The sequence below is a fragment of the Microtus oregoni genome, unplaced genomic scaffold (genome assembly GCF_018167655.1).
Source record: "Microtus oregoni isolate MIOR12 unplaced genomic scaffold, Mior012 000073F_ref0000255, whole genome shotgun sequence".
Taxonomy (NCBI): domain Eukaryota; kingdom Metazoa; phylum Chordata; class Mammalia; order Rodentia; family Cricetidae; genus Microtus; species Microtus oregoni.
The window spans coordinates 1,199,999-1,222,707 of record NW_024543986.1 but is presented as its reverse complement, the minus strand read 5'-3'; the positions used below and the strand labels follow the sequence as shown (position 1 = coordinate 1,222,707).

General features: G+C 39.8%; 1 protein-coding gene across 1 annotated transcript in view; it reads left to right on the top strand.

Annotated features, from left to right (window-relative positions):
* Positions 1-22,709, top strand: part of LOC121441149 (EF-hand domain-containing family member C2-like) — a 157,910-nt gene that overhangs the window by 34,024 nt on the left and 101,177 nt on the right. The window contains exon 3 of the mRNA XM_041642281.1: positions 10,045-10,195. Coding sequence (XP_041498215.1) covers positions 10,045-10,195 — 151 coding nt within the window. The remainder of the gene's footprint in view (positions 1-10,044; positions 10,196-22,709) is intronic.

Below are 22,709 nucleotides of genomic sequence, written 5' to 3'. Positions count from 1 at the left end.
CTCTACTATTCTCTCTCCCACCTTGCGGCTTGTTGCTCCGATCCCATTAAGAATAGTACAGTTGTGGCTTTGAAAGCATAGTTTACATCTATGATCTACCCCTTTTCTCCTCCTCTACCTCTCAGACCTATGTAATCCCTTTCCCTTACCCCCTTTGTCTCCTTCCCCACTCTTTAATACCACCCTCCTCACCCATTCTATACTCATCCCTGTATATATGTATGTGTGTGTATAAACATATAAACATATATACAGACACACACGTTTTCCAAGACAGGGTTTCTCAGTGTAGCCCTGGCTGTCCTGGAACCTCTCTTGTAGACCAGGCTGGCCGTAAACTCACAGAGATCTGCCTGCCTCTGCCTCCTGAGTGCTGGGATTGAAGGTGGGCACCACTGCTGCCCAGCTGTGTTTTCTTTTATGAAATCCTGAAATGATATATCCCTGTTATAATTTTTGAAAACAACAGAAGAGGGGGAGTTATCATGTGACAGGGCCCACATGGAGGGTATTTTTATTGGGGGACAGAATGAGAAAGGGGAGAGAAAAGGGGGAGACCAGCCTCTGTAGACAGGGATGGAGGAAGAAAAGAAAGAAAGGCAAAGAAGAGAGAGTGAGGCAGAGAGAGAAAGATAAGACAGACTGAGAGGTAGAGAGAGAGAGAAAGGAGGCAGAGAGAGAGAGAGGCAGAAAGGCAGAGAGAACTGGAGAGAGGAGATAGGTGGGTCCTGCCTTTTAAAGGGGGTGTAGTGCTTGTGCACAGAGACCAGAATACTGCCTGAGTACTGGCAAGCACATGGGTATATCCTGCCAATATCCCAAGAGCCAGTCCAGGTACATAAATGCTAACTCCCTATCATTTATGCATTGGTCAAACCAGCCTCCTCACCTTTAAAAATTACACGACTTGTTCTGAGAGATTAACCTTTTGCTTTAGTCCTACCATTATACATCCTATTCTCTTATGGATGAACAGACTTCTACTATTTTGTGTCAGTGCCACACTAGACAATAACCTTTGATAATGTTTGAAGTATAAAATAGGAATAAAAATGAATGTTAAAATTCATTGAACTATGCAGTTAAAAGTGTTATGCCTGAGTCATGAGACCCCTTACCCCCCGTAAAACCACCAAAGCCAACTTCTGATGCAATTACACAAGGTTTCTTTATTGTTCTACAGGCTTGCAAGCAGGGACTTTGTCCCATGCACTGCACCAATGGAGCAGGTCGGGGAGAAAGGCTCAGAGCTCACAGTGCAGGGGATCTTTAAAGGGAAAACGGAAAGCAGGGAGTTACATGCCTTGGTGTTACTGGATTGGGCAGGGGGATAGTTGGCTCTAAATCAAGAGGAGATTTTTGTAAGTTTCCACAAAACCACCCTATAACCATAAAAAAACAAAACAAAACAAGCAAACAAAAAAACCCAAACTTTTTTGTCTAGCTTCTGATTGGCTGTCCTCAAGTGTTAGCTGAGGTTTCTATCCCGCCAGGTCCCACAGCCACTTAGTCCCAAAGAAACACACAGAGGTCTACATTAGTCATAAACTGGTTGTCCCATTAGCTCAGGCTTTTTATTAACTAATTTCTACACTTAACCCATAATTCTTGTCTGTGTTAGCCATGTGGCTTGATATTGGTACCTTTATCAGTGAGGCGTTTTCATTTTGTTTCCTCTGTGTCTGGGTGATGGCTACAGACTGAGCTTTCCTCTTCCCAGAATTCTCCTGTTCTTGTTTCCCCACCTCTATTTCCTTCCTGGTCACTCCACCTATACTTCCTGCCTGACTACTGGCCAATCAGCATTATAAATATACAAGTGACAAATCTTTACAAAGTACAAGACCATTGTCCCACAGCACTCAAGTCTCTGGGCAACCAGGCAGTTTTTGAGCCAGTCATGGATTTTCTCTGAATTCACAGGTACATGGGGTAAAGTGCCTAGGGTGGGGTGCCTGCTAGGTTAGACTCTCACAAAGATGGGTGGGGCCTGGGTTAAAAATGGCTTTAGTTTTGTCTCTTCATTCCCCCTTTTTCTTAGATACTTGGGTGTTGGAGGGAGCTGCTTGTTCATCCCGGCCTCCCAGAACTGAAATAACCACACAGATGCTGTATTAATTAAATCCCTGCTTAGCCCATTAACTCTAACTTCTTATTGGCCAACTCTTACATCTTAGTTTAACCCATTTTTATTAATTTGTACATTACTATGTACATGGCCTACCAGCAAAGACTCAACATGTCTATCTCCTGCGGCAGCTCCTTGGAGTCTCCCTAACTCCACCTTTCTTCCTCCCAGCATTCAATTCTGTCTTCCCCACCTACCTAAATTCTGTCCTATCAACAGGCTAAGGCAGTGTTTTTTTTATTCATTAATGCTAATTACTCCACACAGAGGGGACTCATATCACCTGGGGGCCCAATCTTAGGTCCCAAATGCTGGACCATTGTTTGACCCTATCATAGTGGGAATCCCATACATGGGCAGTATATCTTCCAGCAATTTCTTGACCACAATCTGGGAAGTCTCATGTCTGGTAGGGAGTGCCTTGGTTCATTTAGAGAAGGTATCTATAAAGACTAGAAGGTTCCTATAGCCAAATTTACCAGGTTTGACTTCCATGAAGTCACCTTCTCAATACATACCTGGTTTGTTTTCTCAGAGCCGAGTTCTGGGGTTTTGGGGGTTGGAGATGGCATTGGCTACTTGGCAGGCCTGGCAGCTGTTGACCAGGTCCTCTGTATCTGGTTTTTATTTTCTATTTTTACTTCTGAATGTTTCAGCAAGTCCTGCATCTGATGAGTCCCCATGTGGGAAGTGCGGTGGATTTAGTGCAGGATTTGAAGACCCAACAGCTTGGGCAGTGTGACTTTGCTATCAGCAAATCTCCACCATCCTCCAAGGCATTGTGTCATTGGTTTTCATCCATATAAGATCCTCCTGAGTGAATTTAGGTTGTCCAGCAATGCCGGGGGCCCAGGGTCCACCAAGACATGGGCCAAAGTGGAGGTCATTGCCACTTTCCTGGATGTTTAATCAGCCAAATGTTTCCTTTGTGTATTGGGCATATGACACCCTCAAATGGTCAAGGGCCATGTACCAATGCTGGTCAGGGAGCAGTGTACTGATCAAGGTGTAAGGGTTTGTTACTGTGGGATGGATATCCACTATCTCCTTGTTTACCTCTCTCAGGTCCTGCACTGGCCAGTAATCATTGGAGTAAGGCTTCCCCCCCAAAAAAAGCAGGGGGATTGTTTTAGGCTGGCTGGATGGGTCTCAGGATTTCACGTTCCAGCAGTTTATTTGTGCTTTCATCTTTGTAAGCAAGTCTTGGCCCAGGAGGGGATATGGGTATTCTACTATCACCAGGAAAGAATGGGTTACCTGTCCCATTCCTAAATCCACTGTTCTTTGGGTAGTCCACGAGTAGTGTTTAGTTCCAGTGGCTCCCTGTACCCAGATATTTTTATTAGATATAGCCCCCTCTGGTTTTTAAAACACTGAGTTTTATGCTCTGGTATCTTCCATAAAGTCAACTTTCTTCCCCTCCACCTTTAGGGTTACCCTGGGTTTGGGGAGGAGGGTTGAAGCCCGACTCCCCTAATTAATGTCCACATCGAACTCCAGGACTTTGGTCTTTTGCTGCTTCTTTGGATGTTCTCTTGCCCAGTGTCCTTTCTCCTTTCAGTATAAACACTGATTTCTCCCTAGTAGTCTCAGGTTTTTCTGACCTTTGTTTCTGCCCTCTCTATAGCCAGAAGCTGCTTGTTGTATTCCCGGCATGGGCCATCATCTAACTGTCTTGATATGGCCAAAATCTTGGCCAATTCCCAGTGGTGGCATTCTTCTAACACTTGGGCAACACTTGTCTTTTTTTTATTTTTTGAGTTCTTTTTCCTCTGTACTTTCCCTAGTGTTAAAAATTCTCTCTGCCACCATTATCAAATCTCTGATATTTCTTTCCCCTAGTCTATCTAGTTTTTGGAGCTTTTTCTTTATATCTGGAGCTGCCTGGTTCATAAAAGCAAAAATCAAGGATATTTCTGTCTCTGGAGTCTCCAGGTCCTAGGGAGTGTAGCACCTGAATGCGCTCTGCAAGCATTCCAGGAAAGTTGTGGGGCTCTCCTCAGGTCCTTGTCTCACATCATAAATCTTACTTATATTAGTTGGCCACCCGGCCCCTGCCTTGCGACTCACCAACAGAGTCTAGTCATAGACTTTGAGTCTTTCCTTACCTTCTGCTGAGTTAGGATCCCATTCTGGCCAAACAGTGGGGAACTCTATTATCTATGAGGGTTGAATTCACAGTGAACTCCCTAGTGGGTCCAGGGACAACTTTGTGGGCTACTGTGATGATCCTGTTTCTCTATTCAGTCATCAACAGAACTTGCAACAGCTGCTGGCAATCATCTCAGGTGGGCAGGTGGGTAAAGAGGACAGTTTCTAAGAGGTTAGTGAGGTCACATGGATTCTCAGAGAAGGGAGCATTTTGGGAATGCCAACTGTACAAATCACTAGTGGTGAAAGACCAGTAATGATACTGTTGGTTCCCAATCCTCATTTGGCGGCCCAGTTGGCCTCAATGGTAGGACCGCACGGCCCTGAGCTTGGGGAGTTCTCCCCGCCCTCCGCTTACTGTGGGTAGCCTGGGCTGGCCCTCCACTTGCTGCCTGATTCTCTAATGGAGCTTCTCCAGCATTGTCCTTGGCAGGTTGGAGTGGGGCAGAGGAGGTGTATAGGGTAGAGGAAAGATATCCTCCTCATCCAATCCCTTTGTAGGATTGGGGCAGAGACAAGTCCCCTGGGTTTTTGCTCAGCAGTCAATACCTTAACCTGTTGAGGAAAAAATGTTTTACCCCACTGAAGGGTTTTCTATTAGTCCCCACCAGGCGACTATATAGGTAATCTGATCTTGGTAACCAACATTTTCCACTGCACTTATAAGCCTGGCATTGTTTTGTTTTTGCAGTCACCTTACCATCACCCCAACATGCAAGGCAAAGCTCTAAGGGAGGAAAGGGAGTCTGTCCCATGTTAGCAGTGTCAGGGCCATTGTCAAAACAGTGAACAAAGATACAAAGAACAAGACAAACACAAGGACCCAAGGAGAGGAAAAATACTTTGCAAACAGAGTCAGAGGTCTGTGGTCTTGATGAGCCCTGGACTCCAGACTCTAAAATACCAAAGACCATGTACTTTGGGGGCACTCTGTCCCCAGCAGGGTTGCTTGGTCTCTGCTCCTGTCAGGACCTGGGATGTCTTACCTTGTCCGAGCCGTCCAGTGTGCTGTTTGAGAAAAACCAGAAAAACTGGATCTTTGGAGGATTCCATATCTCTGAAGCAATCAGAAATGTAGAAGAAACTGAAAGGAGAGGGGGGGGATGGGAACTCACCAGTCTGTCTGAAACTTTTGGGGCAGGGGGTCATGGGGAATCCAGAAATCCTGAACAAGCCCCCAAAATGTTATGTCTGAGTGGTGAGACCCCCCCCCAGCAAGACCACCAGAGCTGACCTCCAATGCAATTACACAAGGTTTCTTTATTGTTCTACAGGCTTGCAAGCAGGGACTTTGTCCCATGCACTGCACCAATGGAGCAGGTCGGGGGGAAAGGTTCAGAGCTCACAGTGCAGGGGATCTTTAAAGGGAAAACAGAAAGCAGGGAGTTACATGCCTTGGTGTTACTGGATTGGGCAGGGGGATAGTTGGCTCTAAATCAAGAGGAGATTTTTGTAAGTTTCCACAAAACCACCTGATAACTGTAAAAAACAAACAAACAAAACTTGTTTGTCTAGCTTCTAATTGGCTATTCTCAAGTATTTGGGAAGCCAGGCAGTTTTCAGGCTTATTGTGGTTTTTCTCTGAATTGATAGGTACATGGGATGGGACACCCAGTAGGGTGCCTGCTAGGTTAGACTCTCTGACAAAGATGGGTTGGCCTGGGTTTAAAATGGCTATAGTCTTGTCTCTTCAAAAGCAAATAACTCATTTGACATGAAAATAAGTTTAACTTTTCCATTCAAAGATAAATTTGTACTGTGTGTTAAGTTATAATAAGTTTACCCATCACGATGTACTTTGGACTGCTTTGTATTTCTCAACTTTAATTATAATATGGTCCTGAATTCAGAAATATAAACATTAAATTTTTTCCCTTCCAAATCAATTTTTCCTCATATACCTGTCTTCTAGAGATGATTTCATATTCTATAATCTCTGTGGTCAAAATTCTTCAAATGCCATAGTGGTCAGGCAGGTAACTTCATGTGGTAAATACTACATGGAGGCATGTGGTAAACTGAATATCACACATTCTACCAAATGACATCTCACATTCTGCTTTCAAGAAAATTGCATTTTAAAAAGGGAGGAATAGCAAAATTTCTGAGTGGGTGGAAGCATTTGCTATCACACCTACAGACCTAAGTTTGATCCCCAGGACCCACAGGGTATAAGACAAGAACTGGTTCTTTCAAAATGTATTTTGACCCCATGGTATGTATGTTCATACATACACATGTACATACACACACAATAGAAAATTTCAAAGAATTATATCCTCTGGATTTAATTTAGTCTCTTCTCTGTTTAACTTACAAATTATGATAAACCTTATATCATCATCCCCACTATATTTTATCTGAGACAGGCTCTCATTTTGTAGCTTAGGTTTACATGGAACTCACTATTGCTATGAACTGGTGGCAATCCTTTTGCTTAGCCTCCCAAGTACCAGGATTATAGGCATTAGTAACCGGACCAGATTCACAGCTGTTTCTTAAATTTTCATTTTTAACAGGTTTTAAATCCCTTTTCCTGAATTCACTGGTAGATGGAGTTCATTTGTCTTTGAAATCACTTATTTTTCTATTTACTTCTTTAGTCTAGATGGAGTGTGAGTATGGTACACGTGCAATGGCACTTATTTAGAGATAAGAGGACAATTTTGGAGTGTGTTCTCTGCTTCTATTTTATTTTTGAGGAAAAGACTCTTGTTTTTGTCACTACTGTTTCTGCTTCCTGTTTGGTCATGGGTGTTATAATTACAAACCTGAGCCACTGCATCTGGCTTTTTTTTCTTTTTACCATGGGTTCCAGTGTAAAAGGAGGCAGAGCTTTCCTGTCCCAATTGCCCAGTTCCAAATAATCACACAAGAGCTTATATTAATTACAAAATGCTCAGCCTGTAGCTCAGGCTTATCACTAACTAGATCTTACAACTAATATTAACCTATTTTAATTAATCTACAGTTTGCCACATGGCTTGTGACCACCTGTCCTCTAGCATGTCTCATTTCTCTGGCAGCTGGCTTGTATCTCCCGTCTATATTTTCAGTTTGGCTTTCCTTCCTGCCTTATTCTGCCTTACTATTGCCAAATAAGCTTTATTATAAACCAATGAGAGTAATATATATTCCCAGCATACAGAAGCATTATCACACAGCATTCTAGGAACTGAACTCAGATCCTCAGGCTTGTGGACAAGTACTTTCATCTGCTGAATCTCACTGGCTTTGATATCACTTTTTATCTTTTAGGTGTCTTTTCACTCACCTCATACTTGAACAATAATTGACCACCAAGGCCAGCCCCTTCTTTGGTTTTTATAATTAAAATTGAAAATGTTAATTGTGTATATGATTTAATGCTGTGATTATTCAAAATGGACAAAATACACATCAGTTTATCCAGTAGGAGCATTCAGTTACCCTTATTAAAATCCAGAGTTGTAGGCTGGAGAGGTGACTCAGTGGTTAAAAGCACTTTCTGTTCTTGCAAAAGATCTTAGTTTAGTTCCCAGTACTGACATGGTGGTTCACAAACACCTGTTATTCCAGTTTCTGGGGATCCAATGAACTTTTCTGACCTTGGTAGGCTAATATGCATATGGTGCACATACATATCTTCAGGTACATACTAATAAAGTATATATATATATATATATATATATATATGTGTGTGTATATAATGTTATATACGTACTCATACTCTTACTAAAACAATAAAAGAAAACATAATGTTAAATGATATCTATCAGAAGCACACACTTAACTTAAAGAAGGAACACTGGGCTTACAAATACAAATGTGGGCACACTCAGATTTTGAATCTCCAGCACCCACATTAAAAGCTGAGTGTGGTCACACTTGTGACCATTACCTCAGTGCTTTTTGGAGGTGGAGACAGGAGAATCACTGAGGCTTATTGGCTGTCAGCCTAATTCCAGTTTCAGTGCCAGACCCTCAAGGGAAGGTGGTAGAGAATGATAAAGCAGGACATCAGATGTCATTCTCTGTCCTCGAGAATACAGTCAAGTGCGGTTGCACACGTGTGCATATATACTACATAAACAACAAGGCCAATTAAATGCAAGAGACAAAGGAAATATTTAAAGGGAACTTTCAGTGAGTCTGGCTCACATTAAGCTTAAAATCATAGAAATATTGTTCCACCAATTGTTCTCAATTTCTGTCTCCTTCTATATGAGCAGCTCAACCTGTTGAGAGTTATTTGAAAGGTTAAAGACATATGCAATTCATGCCACATGGCACAAAAGAGTAACTATTAAATGTTGCGGGAGGTCCTTCCGCTCCTCCAGCCTATAGCCGCTGAGATACCAGCCCATTGGGGCGTGGTCTCTCTCCCTTTAAAAAAGCGGCCACTTCCCTCTCCTCTCTCTCTTCATTTCCTGCTCTGCCAGCGACTAGACTCCCTTCCTGGTTGCGCAGAGGGCTGTTGTCTGGGATGGTGATCTGTAAGTTTTTTCCCCTTTAAATAAATACCACCCTATTAATCATAATTCCAAACTGGTGTGGCATTGTTTGTGTCTTACGCCTACAATTAAAGTGGTTTTCCAGAAGAAGCACTTACTTAAATATGTGTTGGGGTGGGAAGGATTTATTTTTCTTGTTGGGAAATTGTTTTCCAAAGTGGTTAAGGAATTTTTCTAGAATATTTTTGTCAGGTTCCAAAGAAACTCAGGGGAAATGGCTAACCATAGTAGCTAATAGCATACAAAATGCATGCTGGCCAACGACTTTCTCAACATCACACACACCTCTTACAGAGTACTGGCTCCTCTCATTGCTTCTCACTGCTGCCCCCCATCTCCAGGCCCTGAGCTTTGCTTCCCTTCCCCCACCTTCTGATTCCTATTTAACTGCCATTACAGCCACAAGATCTCTCTGTCCTCTGGTTTCTTTTGGCCCTCTGTCCTCTCTCTCCTCTTGCTCTCTCACTCCCCCATCTTTCCCCTCTCATGGCCTGGTTCAGTCTACTGGGCATGTCCACTGTACTACTTTCTCTTCCTACTGTGGACTTTTCCAAAGACCTCTGGCTGTTCTCTCTCTCTCTCTCTCTCTCTCTCTCTCTCTCTCTCTCTCTCTTTCTCTCTCATTATCTACAATAAAAACCTTTTCCTCAGCCATACCTTGAATCGGTCATGTCCTCATTTTTGTTCAGTTTTTTACTGTTTTTGGTTTTACCTTAACTACTTTAGAATCCACTCCTTTCTCCACTCACATTGCCAGCTCAGAGCTAGATTTTTTAGCTTCCTGAAGAAATAGCAGTTAGAGTATCCATGCTTTTAGAAGGATTCCATGTCTACATTTTTGAGCTATGTGAAGGAAAGCAATCAGTAAGACTGAGGATAATTTTGCCCCTGTAACCAAGGTAGCTTTGTGCTATTTTTATGGGAAAATAAATGCATTTTTGTTCATCGTTGAAAGAAAAAGTATTTTGTGCCTCTGACACACATTTTGAGTCCCTTTTTGAGATTCCAAAGATAAGCCAAAGTTTACTTATTGTAGAACTGAAAGTTAGACTTATTACTTTATTATAGTTTCTTTGTTGTAACCAGGAGGTGGTAAAAGTCAAATTATCTTCATATACTATTACCTAGATTATATATCTGTTCTCTTAGCTGATATATAGAATGTCTTGGGAAAACCCAACTCTTTTCTTTAACAAAGATTGTACAGGGCATAGATTTATTGATTTTAAGTTTGCTAATATTTTTCACAGTTTCTAATTATGATTCCAACAGGTATTATCTTTTGATGCCTATTTGGAAGATGAAGTGCCTGATAAAAGGCAAGAAAAGTATAGAATAAGATACTTTAAAATCTATTTCTACCTTGAAGATGACACCATTCAAGTAAATGAACCAGAAGTGATAAATAGCGGACTGCCTCAAGGTATTTATTCAAAACAACATTATGGCTCTTTTGCTTCTAACTCATGCCTTTATCTATTGTTTGTCTTTAGCTTTTTGAAAGGCCTCATACTAATACTTGGGCATCTTAGTTATGCAAAGCCATGAATATTAGACATTAGCCTGTAGTTTGTGATAGTGACTTAGCTTATTTCTTTTCTTTTCTTTTTTTTTTTTTTTTTTGGTTTTTCGAGACAGGGTTTCTCTGTGGTTTTGGAGCCTGTCCTGGAACTAGCTCTTGTAGACCAGGCTGGTCTCGAACTCACAGAGATCCGCCTGCCTCTGCCTCCCGAGTGCTGGGATTAAAGGCGTGCGCCACCACCGCCCGGTGAGCTTATTTCTTACTTATAACTGAATATAGGCAAATTTTCTCCTCTGCCTATAGTCTCTAATATAGCAAACTCTCATGTGTTTGTGACCATGTCTTCAAATCTTTTAGTTTCTTTGGCACCAGTGCATCACTTCACTACATTATCCAGGATGCTATTGCTTCTTTTTTTATTGGGAGAAAAGAAAGTGTTTCTTCCCTGCAAATTTCAGGGTGCTATTATTTATTTTTCTTGAATTTTCTGCCTGTTATTTGTGTCATTCTAGCTTTTCTTATCTACTGCTAACTAACACTATTTATGGTAATTATCATGACCTTGATATTGTTTTATTGTGGTTGTTAGTTTTAACATTGCTGTGACCAATTTCTGATTAAAAAAAAAAACTTAAAGGAGGAGCTATCTATTTTGCTCATTGTTTCAGCTCATCATTGAGGGGTATGTAGCACAGTGGAACAGCTGACATTGTGATGATCAGCAAGCAGAGTAGAAAAGTATCAGAGGCCAGGACAAGATAAAACTGTCAATGATATGCCAGTGATCTACTTGCTTCAATTAGAACCCACTTGCTACAGTTCTACACCCTTCAAAATGATCTATTCAAGTTTTGAATCCATTAATGTATTAATTCCTTCATTATAGTCTCAGTTATCCTTTTTGTTAGATCAGCACTGTCCTAATGTAATCATTCTGGAAATGCCCTCACAGTTGTAACCATGGTATGTTTTTCTAGTTTCCTCATGTTTCTGAGTCCAATCAAATCAACAAGATTAACCACCATAGTATCTCAACAGAACCCTGTTCCTTCACTCTGTACATGCCTGTAGTCTTTATCTGTATTCCACTTCTGTTGTAAATGAGAGTTAACCTTGCAGCCACAGAGAAGCTGATACTAGAGATCACAGGAGGTGACATTTCATTTTGTGCTGTGCTTCTTATTCTGGAGTGAGACTGAATTCTGGATGCCATCAGGGGTAGCAATCATGATGGGGACAGGACTGACAATTTTTCATGTGTAAGATAGAGCAGTATAAAAGGATGCCTGTAATAGGAAGACTCAAGTGTCCTTGATAAGTGTCTTTGATATCTAACTGAATGCATTTAGACGTTGCTTTTCACTAATAGTACAGTAAGAATATAGAAGGGGATTTGAGTGTTTGGTGTTGATGTAAATGACTTTCTAGAATCCCTTATTCTCTAAGGAGCCATGATTTTCAACTGCAATAATGTGTGTGTGTGTGTGTGTGTGTGTGTGTGTGTGTGTGTTGTTTTTTTGGAGTATTGTCACCTGAAATATTTCAGACTTTGAAACTTTCCTCTCTGACTATACTGTATCATTTTCTTTTCCCTACTTCTTCACATTTACCCTACTATCCTGTTCTTGATTTTCAGCAAAACAAATACCCATGTCTTTTCTCTTTGTTGTTATTCAAACTTATGCTGTTCTCATTGTTTGATTATAGGAATGGGACAGTCGCCTACCATGGACTCCTTGTCTACAATTTCGATTTCATTCATGATGTGTTCTTTATGTGGCAGCTTAGAGAATACCTTGGAGTAGTGCTGGACTCCTAGAAGTGTGTAGACAGACTTTCCCACAGACCAACAAAGAGAAGGCTCATGGACCAAATTCAAATGAGTGAATCATATAATACATTTATTTAAAATGTGTAGTGAGGGCTGGGAATGTAGGTTAGTTATAAAGCCCTTGCCCAGCACATGCAAGGCCCTGAGTTCTAGCTCCAGCACTGCAAAATCAAACCAACTAGCCAGCCAGTCAGACATTGGGGAAAATACAGTGAGTAATAGGGGGAAAGACACGTTGAACCCAATCTAAATTGAAGGCAAGAACACTCGACCTGAGTCCTGAGATAGACAGCACCTCCATACCCCACTTTATAAGCTTTGCTAGAAGGCAGTGTGGCTTAGAGAGCAATATTGAGGGTAAAACAAGGAGAATTACAGACAGGAAAAGATTGGGCCAAAGGTTCACACTTATACAGATTGCTGAGTATGGAGATGAGGATGCTCGGCCACAGCTGGAGCTCACCAGCAGTCCTATTGAATAGTAATAGGTTTTGTTTGTGTTTCTTGGGCAGGGTGCACTTGGGGCCAAAATTGATGTCACCAATGAATGAGTGATCGAATTAAAGTCTTATGAATATTTAGTACTCATGAATATTTACTGACATATATATTTATTGTACATGAATATTTAGAGCCCAGGTGCTACATATATTTAATATTTACTGAAAGTTTGTTGTTTCAGTCTTTTCATTCTTCCTTTCTATATTTAACACATACGTTTTGTACTTACTACTTTCTTATTGCTATGTCTTATAATTTCTGCCCATGTTGAATAAGATTTTTGCTTACTTGGTACTTATTTATGCCTAGTACCTGCATAGTGATTCATCATGATGAATTTAAAGAGGAAATTGGGGTGCAATCAAGGACTTATGAAAAAATCAAGGAATTTTTTTCTTCCTGATTGTGTAGCTTTATTGTGTTTGGTATATGGGATGATGAATTTGGAGCCAGTTGGCACTGCCAAAAAGTATTTGTTGAATACCTATCTTTGAAAGCCCAAGACCAGAGGATAGAACAAGATGAAGTCTGTTGCTGTGATGCCTTGGGAGGCATTACGCCTTCAAAGAACTGTTGAGACATCTATATGATGATACTCGCCAGGCAGTTAGAACCTTGTAGGGAAAAAGAAAACCAAGACTAGAAATCTGGACTGGGAATCAGGCACCCAGATTATAACCAGAATCAGCCTGTTTCCTTTTGTGAGGGTGAGCAGCCCCATTACTCTGCATCTCAGCTCCTATTCTATCTGTTCTCTGGTCAATATCAATGATTGTCCAGTAAATCTTTTAAGAAATATAAAGATACATTAAAAAGAAAAAGGGTCAGGCAGTGGCAGTACAGGCCTTTAGTCCTATCACCCAGGATGCAGAGGCAGGTGGATCTCCGTGAGTTTGAGGCCAACCTAGTCTATAGAGCTAGTTTCAGGACAGCCAGAGTTGTTACATAGAGAAATCCTGCCTCAAAATAAATAAATAAATAAATAGAAGTTTTGAAAAAAGTTTTCACAGACTTTAAGGGTAAAAATGTGACATTTTATTTTGTGAAGGGACAAGCAGTTTTAGACACTTGGAAAGAATTATTTTCACATGTAAAGATTTTTTTTTAAATCAGCAAGGTCAGGTATAGTGATGTATACTTTTAATTCTAGCCCTCAGAAGACAGAGGTAGGAGGATCTCTGTGAGTTTAAAGCCGGCCTGGTCTATGTAGTTAGCCATAGGACAACCAGGATTCTGTTGAGAGACTTTGTCTCAAATAAACAAACAAACAAGCAAATAAAAAACAAACAGTAACAACAAAACAATCTGCAAATATATATTAGGAATGTTTGAAATATTGAATAAAGTGAAAATTACAACTTTTCTTTTTTGTGATCATGTGTTACTTAGTATATTCAGTTAGTATGTGGACAGTATTGCTTTAGCAAAAAATACATTTGAAACCTTTAATAAATAAATAAAAGATGAAAAAAAGATTTATTTTTATTTGTATGAGTGTTTGCCTGTATACTACATGTATGTTTGGAGCTGTATAGCCCAAAGAAGGCATTGGATACTCTGGAATTGGAATTACAGATAGATGTGAGTTGCCATGTAGGAGCTGTGAAGTGAATTTGTGTTCTCTACAATAGCACAAAGTGCTCTTAACCACTGAGCTATCTCTGACTCCTAAAATATTCTTTCTTCTAGGCTTTTCCTTACTCTTGTATTCCCTAACCAAGCTTTGTTTACTTTTAGATTACCTTTCCTACTGTTATATCCAGCTTGCACAAATGGGGGACTAGAGGTTCCAAGATACCCCAAACTTGCTTGAATTATTTGCTTGAATTGTTTGATTTTTATTATTACTTGTGCATGTGTGCAGGCATGTTTGTCTGTGGAGAGAGGCCACAGATCAACTTTAGATTCTTCTTTCAACACTTTCCTCATTTTTATTATCTTTTTTGAAACAGAGTCGAATTATGTATCTGTAGGTATGGACTGGAAGTTGGTATATAGATCAGGGTGGTCTTGAACTTATGAATGTCCACTTGCCTCTGCTTCCCAAGCCTTGGGTTTAAAAATGTATGACACCATAATTTTTTTTGATACAGGATCTCTCATTGAACCTGGAACTCACTTATTCATCTTGGTTATCTGGCCAGCAAGCACCAAGGATCTTTCTGTCATCACCTCTATAGCTCTGGAGTCTAGACATGTGCTACCATGCCCAGTTTTCTTTTCTTTTGGTTTGTTTTGATTATGGTTGCTAAGGATTGGAGCCTGGGTCCTCAAGCTTGCACGACAAGATTTTTACCTACTGAGCCATCTCTCTACCCTGTTATTAGTTTTAGATAAAAATTTAATATTCTTGAACTTTAGTGGCCCTTGTCTAGTATGCTTTTACTTCATGAATGTGTCCACAAATTGTCAAATGCAACCTTTACAAGGATTTTAGAAAAGTATATTTTTCTTAATTTCAAAACTCACAAAAATAGTTTTCTTGACGAGTTATAATGATTCACTTGAAAATTATTTTTATGTGAGGAGGAGGGACCCTTTCTTGTTTATAAAAAACACGGGGTAAGAAACCCTGAGCAAAAGACTATTTTAATGTCTCTGAAAAAAATAAGAATTTCTGATTGGCTTATCTAGCATGCACAGAGCCCTGAGCTTGAGCCTTGGCATCAGATGGACTGCGTGTTGTCTGTAATCACAATACTAGAGAGGTAAAAGCTGAAGTGGCTAAGACATTTTGTTGGCAAAGATGCAGCTCAGAGGTTGTGGACAGCATACACAGTAATACACATTGAGTTAGTCAACAGAGTGGAGAAACCTGGTGGACTGTAACAAATCCTGTCGAAAGCAAGCACAAATAACCACTCTGCCCTGAGGTTCTGTTTATAGAGAGACCCATTTCTCTTGAAATATTTATTATGATTGTCATTAAGGAAGGTCTGCTCAGATAGTAAATAATTTGAAAACTCATTTACATGACTTCTTCGGGCTTTCTTAAGTAATCTAGGAAAAGAAGGTGGACTTGATAAACTAATGGTTTAGAGCAGCTAGTCTTTGTGTCTTCAATTGCCTGCTACTGCCTCTCAGGCACCTGTGGGGCCTAGGGAAGAAGAGGCTTGGGATCAAGGTTAGGTATTATGCACTGATTGTGTTCCTGTTTGCTCTAAATTATTTTGATATTTTTCTAATTTACTGAGAGGCCAGATGCACTTATTCCATGTGGACCTTATAGTTCAGTAATCAGTGCAACAGTATAAATTATAATGCCCCAATACATACCATTTTAGTTGCTTCTACTATTTTTTATAGAGTGCAAGGCACTTGGGATAAGCTGGAGACAAAAAGAGGCATCCATTAGGGTTATTCAAAAAGATGTAATCAGTTTGCCTGAAGCTTCTATTCAGAATAATGTATTGTAATATATGAGCTCTTGTTGGCAAAGAGATTTGTGTGTGTTATGAGTTAAATAATTCATTGTCACAGTTTAAAACTTGCTTGAATTTCTTGTCAAGACATAGCTCTCTTTGGGGTTATATATGTTATGTTTATAGAATTTGTTGCCTCTGTGCTGGAATGTAGTTAAAACAATTTTACATCAGGCCAGGAATGTCAGGTAAACTCAGAAACTTAACCCTGCTCATCCGACAGAAAAATTGTCAGTCCAGTACCATCATGTCCAAACTAATCTGTGCTAAAGAAAAAGATAATTATTAGAAACATGATTCTGGCATGTTCCAGACCAGTCAGTCTCAGTTAGGGACTCGTATGTTTTGATACTGTAGACCTTCAGTTAACAACTGGCTTGTATGTGGTTGTTAGTGCAGCCTTGATTAAGAACAATGATCCATATTAACTGCTTCTTTTGGTTCCTCAACTGGGTAGTATTGTTATACTTTTTAAAAATAGTAATTTACTTGAGTGAAGCAAATGTGTTTGCAAACTAAATTCCTCATTTGTATGCCATGCATTTGTATCAGGTACATTCTATATCTAAGCATTTTATCCCATAAAGTAGAGGGGGCAGCAGCAAGGTTACCAGATGAAATGTGATCTGAGCAGTTAAGTTTGAATTTCAGGTAAAAAATGAAATTTTTAGTATAACTACATCCCAAATACTACATGGGATATACTTACACTAAAAAATTATTCATTGTTTTTCTGCAATTCATATTTAATTGTGCATCTTGTATTTCATTTTGCTAAGTTTGATACCCTAGGAGGGTACACATTGCGGCAGGAATTAGAAATGAATGGAACAATCTAGAATTTAAAACGGCACAGTCAGTAAAGTGCTTTTTCACAAGCACAAACACCTGAGTAAGGATTCCCCATGAACCATGTAAGAAGCCAGGCATGGTGCTACACATCTGTAATCCTAGCACTGGGAAGGTAGAGACAAAAAGATTGCTGAACCTTGCTGGCCAGCTATTCTTACCAATTCAGTGAGTTCCAGGTTCAGAGAGGCATGCTCTCTGAAAAAAGGTAGAATGGAATAGATCTTAGGTATGACATCTGCTCTACACACACACACACACACACACACACACACACACAAGCATGTACACACAGATGTGTCTCCATGCATACAGCAAACACACAAAAATAAACAATTTTGAAAAAGAATTTAAGAGCAGAAGAAAGTAAAGATGTGTGTTTAATGCATAGTGACTATTCAATAACTATTGTAGAAGCAATGAGATATGAAGAAAGGAAGGAAGAATTGGAGGTGGTATATAATACTTGTTACACAATGCAGATATCATCAGTGGTACTGGATGCTTGAGGGGTCAGAAGTGGGAAAGCCAGGAACCACTTAGGAACTTAGAATCTGAGTGGTACTTCAAAAGCTTCCCTAGTTAAAGGCAGAAGAGAAAGAAAACACAGTCATTGTGTGGTGTTTTATTCTTTTGGCTTTTGAGGGAGCCACCACCCAGTCCCCAAATAAATCACACATTGAGGCTTATTCTTAGTTATGAATGCGTGGCTTTAGCTTGACTTGTTTTTAGACAGCTTTTCTTAAATTATCCTGACCACTTTTGCCTCTGGGCTTTTATCTTTCTCCCTTTATGTATACTGTAGTAAATTGGGGCGGCGGGGCTGCGTCCCCAGCACCCCAGCTGCCTGGCTAGCTTATGCCCAAAATAACAACACACAAACTGTATTCATTTAATCACTGCTTGGCCCATTTCTATCTAGCCCTTACTGGCTAATTCTGATATCCCGATCAACCTATTTCTTATAAACTGTAGCACCGATCTTACCGGGAAGATTCTAGCCTATGTCCATCCTGAGTCGGAGCTTCATAGCATGCGTCTGCCTGGGAGTGGGGCATGGCGTCTCTCTGAGGCATCTGCTCCCGAGGGGAGAGGTGTGGAGTCTGAGCTCACTTCCTCTTCCTCCCAGCGTTCTGTTCTGTTTACTCCTCCCACCTATCTTCTAACCAATAAAATGGGCCAAGGCAGTTCCTTTATTAGCCAATGACCTTCCTCCATCATTTCCCCTTTTTCTGTTTAAACAACAACAAAAAAGGCTTTAACTTTAACATAGCAAAATTACATATAACAAAACAGTTATCAAGTAAAAGTTACAATAATCTTTATCATAACTAAGGAAAACTATAACTATAACTAACTATTCTTAACTCCATCAAAGACTCCAGAAAGATACAATATTACCTAAGCAAACAAGAAAAAAGCAACTTTTAAAACTCTAGAAATGACAGAGACATCTCGCTGCCTGGACAGTCACCCAAAGTTCCTCTGTACTGTTGGGGCATCCATCCAGCCTTCAGGCCCATGCTATCCAGCAGACATTTCCATAAAGCAGGAAAATTCGAAGTCAGTTCAGTCACTATCTGTTGTGTCCTGCAGAATGTCTCGCAGACTCTTTCATGAATCAGGAACCCCGAAAGATCATCTCACCTTAGGCAAGTTCAGTAGTCCTCTCTCTGTGGGTTCTCTGTGTCCAGTTTATGCAATAGTCCAGGCAAGAGCAGTTTCTTGCCCAAATGTCTATCAAACTCCATAATGAGCCTCTTCGATGCCCATTTTCCTCTTGAAGTAGATTGGTGCTGCCAGGAGCAGAGTGCCTCATTGTCATGAAAAGTCCTAAGTTATCAAAACATTTAAAATGCCATATTCTATAATCTTTGAAAGATATGAAGAATGCCTATCTAAAATATATCTATGTACATCTACGCACATCTAGAAAATATTAACTAACATTACTACAAACTTGACTATTATTTATGATTATCCATCAACAACCTATATTTCCTAATTATACATTACATTTTAATAATGAACTACACAATCACAATACCTTAATCAATATCAGAAATACATATACATATAACAAAATTGACCTTAAATCTCTATCAATAAAACAAAATCTATACTAATGCAAATTATTCATACCTATATCATATCCCCCTTTAAATGTAAAAGAACGTTTATAAACCATATTTTGGAACATGGGCGCAGTTATTTTTTCTCTCCAAACTGCTTCCTGCTGAATGGGGGCGTCGTTAATTAGGTCTTTCATGTTATATCCTGTGTGCTAGTTTCATCTCAGTTGGCAGTTGAGCGAAGCAAATTTTTGAAGGCGTGCACAGGAACCATTCAGGAGGACGTGGTCTATCATACCACATTGGGATGGAAGCAATCCACAGACTCTCACCCTCTGTGAAAACAAAATAAGAAACTCCTTTCCAAAGTATCATATCCTTAGATCCAAATTCAAAATATCTATGTTGGATTAGTTCAGCAGCATTTATAAATAAATATCTTTTAGCAGCTGTTGCTCCTTCCTCAGCATTCAAACAATTCAAAGAGAGCATAATAGCATACAGTATCAAGATTCTCTGTGTATTTTCCATCTTTGTTCGTTTTATTTTAACCTCTATTTTGTTTATTTTTACTTTTAACTTTTTGCTTTTTGAGATAGGTTCTCTGTATCTTTGACCTGAAGTAACTCTGTAGACCAGGCTGTGGTGGCGCACTCAGCAGCACTCAGGAGGCAGAGGCAGGCGGATCTCTGTGAGTTCGAGACCAGCCTGGTCTACAGAGCTAGTTCCAGCGGAGACCAGGAAAGCAGAAGCAACAGCTGGGAGCATGCTTGCCAAATTTATAGGCAGACATTAGCCTGAGGCGAACACGCCCCCCAAGGGGCGGGACCTATCCCTACATGTATACCTTTCTTTGCTTCTTTCTCCATGGCTTGCTGTATAGCTGGGTGGCTGGCCCCTGATGTCCTCCTCTTCTTGTTCTTCCTCTTCCCAGATTACTCCTATTTATACTCTCTGCCTACCAGCTCTGCCTATCCTTGCTTCTGCCTCACTATTGGCTGTTCAGCTCTTTATTAGGACCATCAGGTATTTTAGACAAGCAAAGAATCACAGTTTCACAGTTAATCAATTCAGCATAAACAAAAGTCACATACCTGAAAATAATATTCCACAACACACAGTCTAGAAGGATAACATGAATTAAATGTGTGGGAAAGTGCTGGGATAAGACATTGGGAGATATTTGGGAATGGATCAGAGAATGTGTAATGACAAGTAGGCACAAAGGTAGCAATGCAAGAGGATGTTACAGAATTTAGCAGGCTATATTTTTTGTTTTTTTTGTTTTTTTTTTACATCTTTTTTTCCTTTTTTTGAAAAATTTATTTATTTATTTATTAAAAATTTCTGCCTCCTCCCCGCCACCACCTCCCATTTCCCTCCCCCTCCCCCGATCAAGTCCCCCTCCCTCATCAGTACAGGCTGTATTTTTGTACTAATGAAGTGGGTAATGGGGACTTGCGTATGTTTATTAGGTTATTTCTCATTCTTTTCAAAGATGTGGGATATTTAACATTTTGTTCATTCATTGCTAGGTATGTATCAGCATATGAAAAAGTTATTCTTTTAAAACTCATACTCTAAAGGTGATATTTTAGAAAAATAACAGTAAACCTGGAATAGTCACTTAAGTGGATGAGCAAAGTGAATGCAAGAGAAAGGAATGATGCTTTACCATATCTGATCACTGGATATAAATTTAGTAGACACAGCGACAAGTGTAATTCCATTTTTATATTCATTCACTTAAGTATTTTCTTATTCACCCTTGGTGTGCAATGTTACTGAAATAAAGTAGATATACTTACAATTGAAATAAATGTCAGATATTTAATTCTGAAAGGTAAATTCTACAAAGCTAAATTTTGTGTTATGAGCAAAATTTAAGGCAGGTCCTAGCTGAATGGCATGGATACATGTTAAACCTAAATGGATATATGGTCAGTTTGATCTACACCATAGGGAACTGTTAGAAAGTTAAGGCTTGCATAGCATAGTCAGATAGCAGGGCAATAACTTTTAAAATATTGAAATGGAGAGGAGATGAGGAGGAACTGGAAGGCAAGCACTTGATGCCTGGATGTATGTTCCAGCTAGTTTATGGGACAGCTGGAAAGATAAACACCAGAAAAATTAGGACAGAAATGGTGCTTTCATTTCTTCTTTGTGTGTGTGTGAGAGAGAGAGAGACATTTTTATTTATTTACCTTCATGATTTCAACTGCTCTTCAGTATGTGTCAAAGGCATGGCATCCTGCCCATTTCTTTGGTATTCTAGAGCAAACTCTCACTGGTAGAGTTCTTGACATTTATCATGGAAAACAATAAACATGCAAATCCCAATAGCTAGTTGTCACAATTCCTAGAGCTACAGTTGAGAGATCGCATACATTTCAAATGGTCCACAAAGGATTTCTGATTCAAGCAGTATTGTGACATTAGATTTTATTGTTAGTATTTTCTTCTTGTTTCTTAGTAGACCCACTCTGTTTCCAGCCCATAGATAGTCAAGACTATTTTCTGTTACTTTTCAAAAGTAACAGAATCTATTGGATGCTGAGATAAGGAAGCTGAGAGGTCTGAGATGCAGGCTCTGAAGGGGTGGAAATGCTGTGATTAAGGGATTGTTACAGTAGGCAGGTGAATGGTTCTGGAAATTCACCCTTATAAGGGGGTGGAGTGGGCAGGCTGCTTTGAAAGAGCATCTCCACCATCAATTTCTCTTCTTTTCCTTATGGCTGGCATCTCTCTAGCCCATTTTTATTCAATTTTGCTTATGGATCTTCTTCTTTTCCTTCACATAAGTACTTTCTGGATGAAAACTGTGGAAAATAATAGTGTTTTGTGAGTCTGGTATCTAAAGTTCAAAATGCTTTTCTCTCATTCATTAGGGTTATAGCATTGGGCTAGACACTTCAACATTCTTCGCTTTAGTTCCTCTTATATGAAGTGAATATTGATGCTTCATTTACTGTCTGTCTCAGTGGAGGATTAGATGAGAAACTATCAGTGGAAGTCTATTCTAGGACTATGATGGTTATTGTGGTTATTATTATTTAGAAGCACTATAGTCTACTTCATACCTTGAAAGTGATAATATTCCTATTCAGAGTCATACTTAAAAACATAGCTTATTTGAATTTTTATAATGAAGTAAAAATTGTAATATATTCATTACTTACTATTTTATTGCTGAGATAAAATACAATGACCAAAACAGCTACAGAAGAAAGGTTTATTTGAGCTTATAGTTCCAGAGAGAGTTCATGAGGGTGGAGTGAAGGAAAGGCAGCAGGAAGGAAGCTGAGGGCTCACATCTTGAACAGCAAGCACAAAGCAGAATTAACTCAAAGCCTGCCTTCAGTAACATACTTTCTTCAACAAGGCCACACTTTCTAAATATCCCAAATAATGCCATCATTTGGGGACCCAGTATTTAAATGCCCAAAGCGATGGGGGACATTTATTATTCAAATCATCACAGTACAGGTGTAAGTTTTGCATTTGTGTGTGCACAACACACAAATTTACACACATATATAGTGTGTGTATGTCTGTGTGTGCAAGTGTTTGTGCATGCACATGTGTGTGCAAGTGTATGTGCAGGCACGGGTGTGTGTATTTGGGGTGAAGTCAGTGCCAGGTGTCTTCCTGAGCGCTCTCTAGTTCTTGAGGCAGGCTCTCTCACTGAACCCACAGCTCACAGATTTGGTCTAATCTAGCCAGTTTGCCTGGCGTAT